The following is a 13994-nucleotide window of genomic DNA, read 5'->3' on the forward strand; positions in this document are numbered from 1 at the left end:
TAATCATCATCATCGTCATAATTGTCATATTCCAAATGGCTTAATGGGGCAAATAAATGTTTCTCGAGTCTCTGAAAACACTCATTAGGCTTTAATTTAATTAATGAAGAGTTCAGATAATTTTTTATTTGGAGGTGGTGTTTTGTATCGTTTGTTGGTGTTTTAGATGGTTGAATTTGAACTTTGAGCTCAAGTTTGATTATATGAATGCTGAAGTTGGGTGTGAAAGTTACTTCATAGACTTCCATTGTGCAAAAATAATGTTATTGAGTTTGAGAGGCCTAAGTGAATAATGTTAAAGATTTTTGTGGAAAATGACACACATCTTCTCGGTAGGTATGGAAGCCATCATGTCGGAGTTCTTCAATGACACCTCGACAGCTTTCTACATCATTGTGCTGGTGTGGGTCTGTGACCAGTATGAAGCCATCTGCTGCCACACAGCCATCACACGGCGCCACTGGCTTCGCTTCTTCTACCTCTACCACTTTGCCTTTTACGCTTACCATTATCGGTTTAATGGCCAGGTGAGAATCCAAATGCAGCACAATATTTATAGTGTAAGGGACATTTTAATGTGCATTGTTAATTTGCCTATTGTTAATTTTTATTTATGAATTTTTTCCCTTTTAGCATTTATAGCAAGTTTGCAACAAAATACTCCACTATTGGAGGTACTTATGAGGAGAGAGGGGTTTTAATTCAAGGAAGTGGATATATCCTCCCCTTTCGTGGATTGACCCTGATTGCCTCCAATTCCCCACGTGCTGTATGATCTCTGCAGATTTAGCATTCTTCTTGATGACAATAATGATAATATAGTAATAATATAATACAGTAGCATCAATTGGTTGTAATTTCTTCATTTTAGCTCAGTCCAGCTCTAAGTACTGCATGGATAATAAGAACTTGATGCACAGTAATGCATAGTAATAGTTGATAATCATTAATTGCTTGTTTGATTTTAATTTGATAACTTAATACTCTGACAGCAACCACCAAGGGAGGTACTACTGTCCTGACAAGTGAGTGTAAAACGGAAGCCTGTAGTTGTTTTATATGATGGTGGGATTGCTGGTATCTTTTTTCTGTCTCATAAACATGCAAGATTTCAGGTATGTCTTGCTACTTTTACTTACACTTAGGTCACACTTCACATGCATGTACAAGCATATATATACACACACCCCTCTGGGTTTTCTTCTATTTTCTTACTAGTTCTTGTTTATTTCCTCTTACCTCCATGGGGAAGTGAAACAGAATTCTTCCTCCATAAGCCATGCGTGTTGTAAGAGGCGACTAAAATGCCAGGAGCAAGGGGCTAGTAACCTCTTCTGTATATATTACTAAATGTAAAATGAGAAACTTTTGGCCGTATCCCAACCCGCCTCGGTGGGATACGGCCAGTGTGTTGAAAGAAAGAAAGAAAATAATATAATACAGTAGCATCAATTGGTTGTAATTTCTTCATTTTAGCTCAGTCCAGCTCTAAGTACTGCATGGATAATAAGAACTTGATGCACAGTAATGCATAGTAATGGTTGATAATCATTAATTGCTTGTTTGATTTTAATTTGATAACTTAATACTCTGACAGCAACCACCAAGGGAGGTACTACTGTCCTGACAAGCGAGTGTAGTTGTTTTATATGATGGTGGGATTGCTGGTATCTTTTTTCTGTCTCATAAACATGCAAGATTTCAGGTATGTCTTGCTACTTTTACTTACACTTAGGTCACACTACACATGCATGTACAAGCATATATATACACACACCCCTCTGGGTTTTCTTCTATTTTCTTACTAGTTCTTGTTTATTTCCTGTTACTTCCATGGGGAAGTGGAACAGAATTCTTCCTCTGTAAGCCATGCATGTCGTAAGAGGTGGCTAACGTGCCGGGCGCAAGGGGCTAGTAACCCCTTCTCCTATATACATTACTAAAATTAAAATGGGAAACTTTTTTCTTTTTGGGCCACCCTGCCTTGGTGGGATATGGCCGGTTTGTTGAAAGAACAATAACTTAATATTCTGGCTGTTCATGTGGAGTATTTTCCTAAATTTTGCATAAGCTGATAGATTAAAAGGTTGTTTAAAGGTTGTCAATGAAATAAGTAACAGCAGTGAGAATTTGACTTATTTAATCTATATTCTGTTTTAACTTGTTTAATTATCTTAAACATTTTTTATTTTTTAAGCTGTAAGGAACGTTACCGTATTTTTCCCATACATTCCTCACTTCTCTTAACATGGATTTCAGGCATAATACAGTTTTCTGAAATATAACTACCAAGTTATTGGAGTCTACTGTACATTAATTGTATTATCCTTAAAGATAATTATCCTTAGGATAACTGTCTCCTAAATGTATTACTTTAGTCAAAAATATTTTTGTTCTTATGCATAAATTTAATTATAGTCACTGATGATAATCTTGCATTAAACTGTCTGCACATATATACTTCTAGCAGTAGCCTTTATCCATTATACCCAGGAATGCTGTATTCAATGAAGACAAACACTAAAAATAGTTGCAAACAGGATTTATTGTTGATATTGAGGAATGTATGAAAAAGGTAACTATCAGTAAAGTAAATGAGAGGCATAATCACAGCTCTGTTTCATGACCAACACCCACGAGTTCCTTGTTAGGGTTAAAAGTAGAGATGTGAAAATAGAATAGATCGCATTGATCATGTAATAATTATTATTTCAGTACTCGTGGTTGGCCCTGATGACATCATGGCTCTTCATCTTGGTAAGTGTTTGTATGATTTCCTGCTAGTTTTGTAGTATAAAATAATTGAAGTTTAGCATTGATAGGTTTCATGTGTATAAGAAACATGCTACATGAGAATTAAATAAACGTTAATAAAAGGACGATACTGTGCTTTTCAAGTTTGGGAAGGTGTGTAAAGGAAGAAAATTGAAAGTGATCATAGATAAGAGTAAGGTGATGAGGGTATCAAACAATTTAGATAAAGAAAAATTGGATATTACATTGGAGGGAGGGAGTATGGAAGAAATGAATGTGTTCCAATATTTGGGAATTGAATTGTCAGCAGATTGGGTTATGAAGGATGAGGTTAACCGTAGAATTGATGAAGGAAAAAAGTGAGTGGTGCTTTGAGGTATCTGTGGAGACAAAAAATGTTATCCATGGAGGCAAAGAAGGGAATATATGAAAGTATAATGGTACCAATACTCTTATATGGGTGTGAAACATGAGTTGTAAATGCTGCAGCAAGGAGGAGGCTGGAGGCAGTGGAGATGTCATGTCTAAGGGCAATGTGTGGCATGAATATTATTGAGAGAATTCATGTGGAAATTAGGAGGAGGTGTGGAGTTACTAAAAGTATGTCAGAGGGCTGAAGAGGGGTTGTTGAGGTGGTTTGGTTATTTAGAGAGGATGGAACAAATTAGAATGACTTGGAGAGTGTATAAATCTGTAGTGGAAGGAAGGCGGGGTAGGAGTCATCCTAATAAAGGTTGGAGGAGGGGGGTAAAGGAGGTTTTGTGGGTGGGGGGCCTGGACTTCCAGCAAGCATGTATGAGCGTGTTATAGGAGTGAATGGAGACGAATGGTGTTTGGGACCTGACGAGCTGTTGGGGTGTGAGCAGAGTAATATTTTGTGAGTGGATTCAGGGAAACTGGGTACCTGGACTTGTCCTGGAGGTGGAAAGTACAATGCCTGCACTTTAAAGGAAGGGTTTGGGATACTGGCTTTTTGGAGTGACCTCTAAACTGTTGTATCTGAGTGCCTCTGCAAAGACAGTGATTATGTATGATTGATGGTGAAAGTGTTGAATGATGAAAGTTTTTTCTTTCTTTTTTTTGGGTTGCCCTCTCTTGGTGGGAAATGGTCGACATGCTAAAAAGAAAAAAAGGATAGGGAGGATTTTGTTAATTGGCAAAGTTAAGTTTGGGGTCTGTCACTATAAATTAAAAATATATTTTTTTTTTTTTTTTTTTTATCCTTTCTTTGGGCAAGATTCTGGTACCTTAAGTAATTAATAGCTTAATAAATACTGTAGCTATTTTTGTATTCTAAGACATAACAAGTAAGATGTAAATGGAACAAAAACTTTGTGGAATTCATTTTTTAAAAGGAAATGCATTGAAATTTAACCCTTAAACGGTCCAAACAAATCGACGTTCAAATTCGTAGTGCTACAAAAGTAGATCTACTTTTTTCAACATACAGTGGACCCTCAACCAGCGATATTAATCCGTTCCTGAGAGCTCATCGTTAATCAAAATAATCGTTAGTCAAGTTAATTTTCCCCATAAGAAATAATGGAAATCAAATTAATCCGTGCAAGACACCCCAAAGTATTGAAAAAAAAAAATTTTACCACGTGAAATATTAATTTTAATACACACAAACTGAAGAAGACATGCACAGTTACACGACACTTACCTTTATTGAAGATCTGGTGATGATTGATGGGATGGGAGGAGGGGAGACCATTGATCTTGTTAGTGTTTAGAAGGGGAATCCCCTTCCATTAGCACTTGAGGCAGCAAGTCTTTTTCTGGGGTTACTTCCCTTGTTCTTTTAATGCCACTAGGACCAGCTTCAGAGTCACTGGGCTTCTGTCGGACAACATATCTGTCCATAGAGGCCTGTACCTCTCGTTCCTTTATCCTAAAGTGTTTCACAACATTGTCAGTGTAATAGTCACCAGCACAGCTTGCAATAGCTGTGTGAGGGTGATTTTCATCAAAAAAGGTTTGCACTTTAAGCCACTTTGCACACATTTCCTTAATCTTTGAAGTAGGCAACTTCTTCAATTTCTCTCTCCCCTCCTCCGAAGCAGTTTCCTCAGGTGTGGCCTCTTACTGTTGAAGATGATCTAGCAGCTCATCAGTGGTTTGTTCTTCATTGTCCTCCTCCACCAACTCTTCCACATCCTCCCCACTAACCTCACCAATATGAGCACTAGTTCCAGGCATTTTTTCCTGTTCACCTGGGTGTTAGTCAACTGTTGTGGGTCGCATCCTGGGGGACAAGATTAAGGACCACAATGGAAATAAGTTACAGTCCTCGATGATGCACTGACTTTCTTGGGTTATCCTGGGTGGCTAACCCTCCGGGGTTAATCGTTTCTCGGTAATTGTTTCACGTTAAGCCACACCAACAACACTCTCTCCACATCTTCGAGTAATACAGCTGATGGTGGTGCAGCAACAACAACAGCTGACTGTGGTGCAGCAGCAGCTGCACCTTTGGCAAGAACAGCTTCCTTGATTTCCGTTTTCTTACCCACAGTAGTAGCGATGGTTGATTGGGGTTTATTATACAACCTGACCAGCTCAGAGACGCTCACTCCACTTTCATACTTAGCAGTGATCTCTTTCTTCATCTCCATAGTAATTCTCACCCTTTTTGCTGTAGGGTTGGCACTAGAAGCTTTCTTGGGGCCCATGGTGACTTATTTTGCAGGTGCAATCACTATAAAGGCTGTGATAATATGAAATGTTCCAGTTGTTGTATGTTTGGAAGTGACTGCGGTGGCTGGCTGGCTTGTAAACACTGACACCCAAGGGACAAGTGAGGCGCGCTCAGGCCAAAGTGGACGCGTATGGTACGGAACGAATAGCGCTGGTCGGGTTTTTAAGCGCTAGTTGAGGCAAAATTTTTGCGTTTAAATGTATCGCTAGTCAAATTTATCGTTAATCGATGCCATTGCTGGTTAAGGGTCCACTGTATTTTCAAATGTAACAAAAAAAAATGTAGATAAAAGTTTTTTTTTACACGTTTTCAAATGTAAAACAAAAAAAGATTACATTTTTTACATTCTTTCAGATGTTGAAAAAACGTACATATACGTTTGGACCATTTAAGGGTTAAAAGTTAATAGGAGCAAATTTGCCAATTGAACAAATGCAACTCTTTGAAAACTATAGACTTATGATTAGGGTTTGATATTCAGGCAGGCCCTGCTTCACAGCATTTTGCTAATACAGCGGTTTTCATTTATGCCCATTCATTTATTCAGACTTCCTACAATATGTTCACCACTCACTATAAGCTAAGGATGAAAATATTTTAAGGTAAGTAATGTGTGTACTGTATATGCATTTTTTAAGCCTAGCTATACTGCTTGCTTAATATGATAGTGTAAACATATCAAGTTTTTATATGCAGCAGTAACCTGGAACCTAACCTGCTGTATAAGTGGGGCTCTCCTGTATTGCTTAGAGTGAAAAATGTACAGGAGAGATACTTATTGAAAGTTAAGTGACTCTGTTAGGAAACTTTACCCCACTAGAGGCTTTCATCAAACCACTATAGAGGCAGAATGTCAGGAAAATGTATAGTAGCATGGGGTCACTTATAGTGTAGGTGGATTGTGCAGAATGGTTAATGAAGTCACTTGTAGTGTAAGTGGATTGTGCAGAATGGTTAATGAAGTCACCTGACAGCTGTCTTCACAGTTTAAAATTAATTTAGCCTAAACCCTGGAGATACAGAAGCTCCTTGTGTTCTGTACAGCTGTATTAAGACAAAGGTGCTTATGTAAATTGTCTTCCTTGATAATAATCTTAGCATCATTCCACTTCATCAAGTAGTTGTGAATATTCCTGTGACTAATGCAACTATTATTCATGTGCTATTCAGAGAAATAGTCATAACCATTTGGAATAAATGATGCCTGATTTATCAAGAAAGAATTTACATAACTGCATCAGCATTTTGTGCACAGCGCCTTCACTGCAACTGACCTCCATACTACTATGCATTTCCTTGTTTTTTCCCTCTGTAGTGGATTAATAAATTTCCTGGGGAGCAAAATATTTTTATAATATAATTAAAAGGCACAAAACTATGACTGGAACAATGGACAGATAACCAGCACATGGGAGAATGGGCTGGAAACATTTTGGTCCACGTTGGATTGAAATGTTGCCATGAGTTTTGTTCTTTGTGCTGGTTATCAGTCCTTTGTTCCAGTCACAGTATTGTGCCTTTTAATTCTTTAAAGTAACTGTAACATAAATATTTTGCTCACCAGGGGATTTATTAATCCACTACAGAGGGAAAAACAGGGAAATGCATAGTAGTATGGAGGTCAGTTGCAGTGAAGGAATTGTGCACAAAATGCTGATGCAGTTATGTAAATTCTCTTTCTTGATAAATCGGGCATCATTTATTCCAAATGGTTATGACTATTTCTCTGAATAGCACAGACATTAATAATGGTTGCATTAGTCACAGGAATATTCACAACTACTTGATGAAGTGGAATGATGCTAAGATTATTATCAAGGAAGACAATTTACATAAGCACCTTTGTCTTAATACAGCTGTACAGAACACAAGGAGCTTCCGTATCTCCAGGGTTTTGGCTAAATTAATTTTAAGCTGTCAGGACACAGCTGTCAAGTGGCTTCATTAACCATTCTGCACAATCCACCTACATTATAAGTGACCCCATGCTGCTACAGTAGGGCCCAACTTATATGGCAGGTTAGGTTCCAGGCTACTGCTGCAAAGCAGATATGGCTGGAAAGCAGAATGCCATATTTTTCCACTTATAAATGCCAGATAACAAGTTTACACTAACGTATATTAAGTTGGAAATAGAACTAGGTATTAAAAAGCAATATAAAGTAAAATACACATGTAATACTCATTATCTACCTCAAAATATTTGTAGTCTTAATGTAGGACAAAAGGTGAGTAGTATTCTAAGAAGTCAGGTGTGGGTAGGTATGGTAGCCCTCCTGGCCACCCCATCCACACATAATATACTATTGACGCTTAAAGTGCCCTTGGGTGATAAAATGCATATACAGTACACTCATTACTTACCTTAAAATGTGTAGTCTTAATGGTCGGCTGATAAACGCTACTGCATTTATCGGCCGAATCGTATTAAGGCTGGTTTTTGGGCTGAAATTTTGCTCTGTATTTCGGCCGATACATTGCAAATCTGCCGTATTAGACGCGTGAGCCCGCCTCCCACTGGGATGCTGCGTGTAGGTGAGCCAGTCTCCCTGTCTCTCTCTCGGAGGATGAGCATATACATGTACTGTACTCTGTGCATTCATCCAAACATTTCCTTCAAATCCATTGGTTTTTGTGCTTGTTTATTAAGTGTGGCTGCAATAAGCCAACATAGGACCAAAGAAAGTTCCTAGTAAACCATACCCCCGGCCGGGATTGAACCCGCGGTCATAGAGTCTCAAAACTCCAGCCCGTCGCGCTAGCCACTAGACCAGCTAGCCACAATAAGATTCATCCAACTAGGTATATTTCTACACCATAGGAAAGTTAGCACAGGCACCTCTGTGACCACAAATGCAAGTTTTTACAGACGAATCTCCAGCTAGCGTGGCCGTGACGAACTCTAGCTCAAGTCCCTTCACTGCCGTCAACATGACTTAAGAAATCGTAATGACACGATTGCAAATAAACCATACCCCCGGCCGGGATTGAACCCGCGGTCATAGAGTCTCAAAACTCCAGCCCGTCGCGCTAGCCACTAGACCAGCTAGCCACAATAAGATTCATCCAACTAGGTATATTTCTTAAGTCATGTTGACGGCAGTGAAGGGACTTGAGCTAGAGTTCGTCACGGCCACGCTAGCTGGAGATTCGTCTGTAAAAACTTGCATTTGTGGTCACAGAGGTGCCTGTGCTAACTTTCCTATGGTGTAGAAATATACCTAGTTGGATGAATCTTATTGTGGCTAGCTGGTCTAGTGGCTAGCGCGACGGGCTGGAGTTTTGAGACTCTATGACCGCGGGTTCAATCCCGGCCGGGGGTATGGTTTATTTGCAATCGTGTCATTATGATTTCTTAAGTCAAAGTTCCTAGTGCCAGCCCTTTGGTAAAGAAAGTGAGAAACACGATAAAATTGAAGAAAGAAATTGTAGAAAAATACTAGTGGTGTGTGTGTGTGTGTGTGTGTGTGTGTGTGTGTGTGTGTGTGTGTGTGTGTGTGTGTGTGCGCTCCAGCTTGCCAGGATGTATGGCAAAAACAAATCAACAATCACTTCTATCCAGGCAAAGAAAGAGCAAATCAAGGAAGCTGATGTAGCAAAAGGGGTAAACATGTTAATTAAAGAGAGATCACAAACAATGGAAGATGTGGAGAGAGGCAGGGAGTGTAGCAGGCAGGGAGTGTAGCAGGCAGGCAGGGAATGGAATGTAGCAGGGAATGTGGAAGGGAGGCAGGGAGTATAGCAGGCAGGCAGGGAGTGTAGCAGGGAAACGAGTGTGGAAGGGAGGCAGGGAGTGTAGCAGGCAGGCAGGCAGGCAGGCAGGCAGGCAGGCAGGGTGTGTAGAAGGCAGGGAGTGTAGCAGGCAGGCAGGGAGTGTAGCAGGCATGCAGGGAGTCAGGGAGTGTGGAAGAGGCAGGGAGTGTAGCAGGCAGAGAGAGAAGTAACCCCAGAGAGGGCTTTGATACCTGAAGTCTTTATGGAGGGGATTGCCCTTCCAAATAATAATCAGTCCTCCCTCTCCTCCTCCCTGTCTTCCATAAGCCAACAAGAGTCTTCCATAAAGGTATATAATAGTGATTTAAACGTTCATTTATTTATTTTATTTGGTTATTATTGTTTTGTGTATATAAAACTATAGTTAATCCTTAAAAAATGCATTTTTTGGTTAATATTTTTGGGTGTCTGGAACAGATTAATTGTATTTACATTAATTCTTACGGGAAATATTGCTTCGAATTTAGGCCGACCTTCTGCAACAGATTATGGCCAACATTCGGGGTTCCACTGTATTTTGTAGAAAGTCCAGTGTGGGAGGTAGGGTAGGGTAGCCCGCCTGGCCACCCCACCCACTATGTAAACATATGGATGAACCATCTGGTTATGGTTCATACACATTCATACAAACGCCTCACATTGTGTACAAGTTGTCTTCACAGTGGTACAATAGAATAAATAAAGACCAGCACTTCCATTCTCATGTAACATCATTTTTAGAAGGAATGATGGTCTGACACGTTAGTACAGAATAAATAAATGGCAACACTCCCATTTTCATTCAACACACCATTTTTAGAGTGAATGATATTATTATTATTATAAAAAGGAAGTGCTAAACCCACAAGGGTCATGAATAGCTATAGAGTGAAAGCATGCAAAAGGAATATTTTTCTACAGTTAAGTAACTGGTGTTTGACTAGAGAAAACAATTCTTCTGACACTCCTACAAACCACTTGGTAAACAAATCTCATATTTGTCAATTTTTATACTTTGGGTATGTGTATCATGTTTATATGTTACGTAACGTGTTTATTACCTAATCTTGAAAAGAATATCTATCATAGACGGATTAATGGAAATCTATTTACTAACGTAATATACAACATTTAATGCACCCAGGAGACTATTATATGACGTCAAGAGTAGAGAGACTCTTAGTGATTTTAATGTGTACCTGCATGCCAGCACAGTGTAAATATATTTAGGTACAGGTACACATAAGTGTAATTATCAGAGTACATATAAAATATGCAATAACTTCAAAACATTTGAAACTTTGGAAAATTTCCAGACATAATAGAGAGATTTGCTCATGAATGTAAACAAACCAAATGGGGCGTGCCATATTAGAAAGACCGCTCGCCATATAGCAAGTTTTGGTCACAATTTGAAATTGCCGTATTAGTGGAACGCTGCACGGTAAAGCGGGGCCATACTGTGTACATTTTGCTATCTTTGTCTCTGTAGTGGTTTGATGAAAGCCTCTAGTGGGTAAAGTTTCCATAACAGTTACTTAAAATTCAGTAAGTATCTCTCTTGTACTTTTCTCACTCTAAGCAATATAGGAGGGCCCTGCTTATACAGCAGGTTAGGTTCCAGGTATTGTATGTGTACCTTTGTAACAAAAGAAACACTTAGAAGGTTGAGGGCATATTGCCAGAAGGAAATGAAATGAGCAATGTAGTTATCACAAAAGAACTAAAAGCTAAAAATACTGAAAAAATGCATTAATTGCAAAACAAGAGAGTGTAGATTTTTAAGGTGAAGATAATCTAGGAGTATATACAAGCATTGAGGTAATATACATTCACTATGCAATTTAAAGGAGGATTGTATGAAGAGTTAATTTCATATGTGAATATTTTTCAGAAGTGAATGTTAAGACTGAAGTTGAAACAAGTGAGTACAACTACAATAAATAATTAACACTTTAAAGCTTTTCTTATTTTTGTTTGTAGTAGATACATTATATATTGATGGGGTACAGTGTGTGTGGCCTACTACTACCACCACCACCTATCAATGTTGCATAAGAAATTAACTACCTCTTACACAAAAATGAAAAAAAAACTTCACTCCTCAAAATTGATTCTGTTTTAGAATTACATTTGGCAGTTTTTTCAGTTTTTCAGTGGCCATAGTAACACTGGAATGGCACTAGCAAACTCTTGGAGATAATAAAAGAGCAAGTAAAAAGATCATTGTATATTTCATTGTCAACTGAGGTCCCAGCAGACTTGTTTTTTTTTTTCACATGTGTGCTCATTTGCACCATTAATTATAATTTATTACACTAATACTGGAACCTTATTTAATCTTTCATTTTCTCTTCCTCAGCACTCAATGCTGTACTTCTTCCACCATTATGAGCTCCCAGCAATATTGCAGCAGGCTCAGATTCAGCAACTTGGTCGTGTACACACCGTTAACATTGTTCTCCGCAATGTTCCCAATAATAACCAGAATGGAATCAATACAGGCAATGCTGGTGTTGGTGATAATTCTGTTGCTGGTGGCAGAGAGAATACCAACACTGGAGCCAACAATACTAGGAACGATGGAGTACAAAGGCCAAATATTCCTCCCATGGTTAACTTGGTTTTCCGCAACATGACTGGTGGCTTGGGAAATAACAGAAATGGAAATGCCTCCTTAAGCTTTGTGTTCAGGAATGTAAGAAATATTATGCAAAACCTTCAGCAGAATAATACATCATCAGGTAGCACAACGACCACAGCATCTTCCTACAGTTCTAGTTCTGGTACTGATACTGGCTCTAGTACAGACAATGTATCTTCAACAGCAGCAGCAACCTTCTTAGGAACAGTTGCAGATGCTGGATCTGATGCAATAAATCCAGCCACCTTGGCAGCTGGTGCGACTTCTCTCCCAACATCTCGAGTTTCTGAAACAGCACAATATGGTTCTAACAGTTCTCCTTCTTCCTCTTTCATCACTTCATCTGTTGTGACGTCTCCAGTAACAAATGCTTCACATACATCCTCTGTTTCCTCTCCAAGATTAATGAATATGAATTCTTCAGAAAATTCAAGTAATAATCCTTTAAGTTTTATTGCCTCAAATAGAACCACTTCTGTAACACCTGACTTCATCAGTTCTTCCACAAACAGCCTTCCTTCCGTAATTTCACATAATTCTTCACAGTCATTGTCCGAGGGCATGCCTTGCAATTCAAATTCTTCATTGGATAATGTGATGAACAAAAATGGTGTGAGGTATAAAGCTATTCCAGTAGGTGGAGGTGAGAGAGAGTGCATTGATTTGCTTAGTTGTGAGGGTTTAGAGTTTCCCTCACATTGTGTGATGACTGATGACACTGTGCTTAGTAGAGCCTCTGTAATTAGACAAACAGTTAATGCAAGCAGCCTTTTAAAAAATGGTGTTGATACAACATACAGTAGTACTGCAACAGCCTTGGAACCTTCACTAACACAAAAATCAGAATTACCAAACAATGACTGCCAGGCGGTAGAAGTTTGCACAAGCAGTGATGCAGTAGCAGTGGAAGCTCTGCAACCAGAACAAGAAGTAAGACATTGTAATACCTCAGAAACTCCCTACCACCACCGACCTCACTTAGATAGTGAAAGCAGTGGGTAGGGCAGTCAAATTATTACTTTTTAATGTAATAAATGTATAAATGTACTATTGTCACAGGCTTTTAAATATAAGGTATTGTTTTTATTGTTTACTCTATACTTTAAACACAACTTTAAAGGTGTTGGCTAGAAAAATGTGTATTTTTTTCTTTTGCAGTTATATATGAAGTATATAAATGTATATATTTACTGAATATAGTTATCTTCGCAATTTTATTTATATCACAGAATTAAGTTTATTTAAAGACATCGGATGCAAATTTAGTGTAGCTGCCATTGTTCCACATTTTGGCATAGTACATGTATTCCACTGTTGTCAACCTCTGAGAGTGGCAGATAGAATTGAAGTTTATTCCACCAAACAAGACCACAACATATTTTTCAGCTTTTTTTTTTATAAGTCTGCAGCTGAACAAAATGTGCCTACATTTTAGTATAATGAAAGGCTTCTTAAATGTGAAATGCATTTTTCATTATTACCAGTGACAGGTTCTTGGTTTGTTGAATGTGTTGGTAGCAACCTCAGTGATTATTAATATCTAACTTGCTACCACTTTGAGTTTTTAACCCTGAATGCCATCAATAAAGGTAATCAAGCATTACTTATTTTTTTAACAATATGTAGGTTACTATATTTTATTTTGAAATTAAATTCTTTGTTAAAGATGCTAATTCACCCCCTCCCCGTAAGATCCAAGATTAAGATTTGTGACATCCTTCTTTTCCCTTGCTCTCAGCTTCTCTTAGTTTCTATTGTCTCCTCATGGCTCCCTTCTATTTTATTTTAATTAGGGGTTAGCACTAAACCCATAGGGTCATATAGTGCCTGGGGAATGGGAGGCATGTTTAATCCATGGAAGAGGATGAGAAATCCAATTCCTTAGATCAAAAGTCCTTGAAAGGGCTTTCTTCTACCGAGACCAACATGAGTTTTATTAGTATCCAGCAATCTACTCCATTAACCCCTTTCAGTGACAGTCACTTAGAAGTGCATCATTGAGGCCAGGGTCCCTCATGTTTTACGTCTTGAGCTCGGCTTTCTCGGATCAGCTGTGAGTGGTAAATTTTGGCATAGATATAAGAGAATGGATGTGTGTGGTGAGTGTGCACAGTATAAAAAAAATCCTGCCCCATGCAGTGC

The 13994-nt window shown here is 38.6% G+C and overlaps 1 protein-coding gene across 3 annotated transcripts in view; it reads left to right on the forward strand.

Moving 5' to 3' along the window:
* LOC128688111 (membralin) overlaps positions 1 to 13452 on the forward strand; it is a 46457-nt gene extending 33005 nt beyond the window's left edge. For 2 of the 3 annotated variants that reach the window (XM_070086633.1, XM_070086635.1), the window contains 3 exons: positions 337 to 527; positions 2716 to 2757; positions 11571 to 12874. In XM_070086633.1, coding sequence (XP_069942734.1) covers positions 337 to 527; positions 2716 to 2757; positions 11571 to 12854 — 1517 coding nt within the window. In that variant the 3' untranslated portion in view covers positions 12855 to 12874. Of the gene's footprint in view, positions 1 to 336; positions 528 to 2715; positions 2758 to 11570 lie in introns of all 3 variants that reach the window. The other variant, XM_070086634.1, reaches the window with a different exon arrangement.
* The last annotated feature ends 542 nt before the right edge of the window (positions 13453 to 13994 follow it).

Source organism: Cherax quadricarinatus, chromosome 19 (genome assembly GCF_038502225.1).
Source record: "Cherax quadricarinatus isolate ZL_2023a chromosome 19, ASM3850222v1, whole genome shotgun sequence".
In the NCBI taxonomy this organism is placed as follows: domain Eukaryota; kingdom Metazoa; phylum Arthropoda; class Malacostraca; order Decapoda; family Parastacidae; genus Cherax; species Cherax quadricarinatus.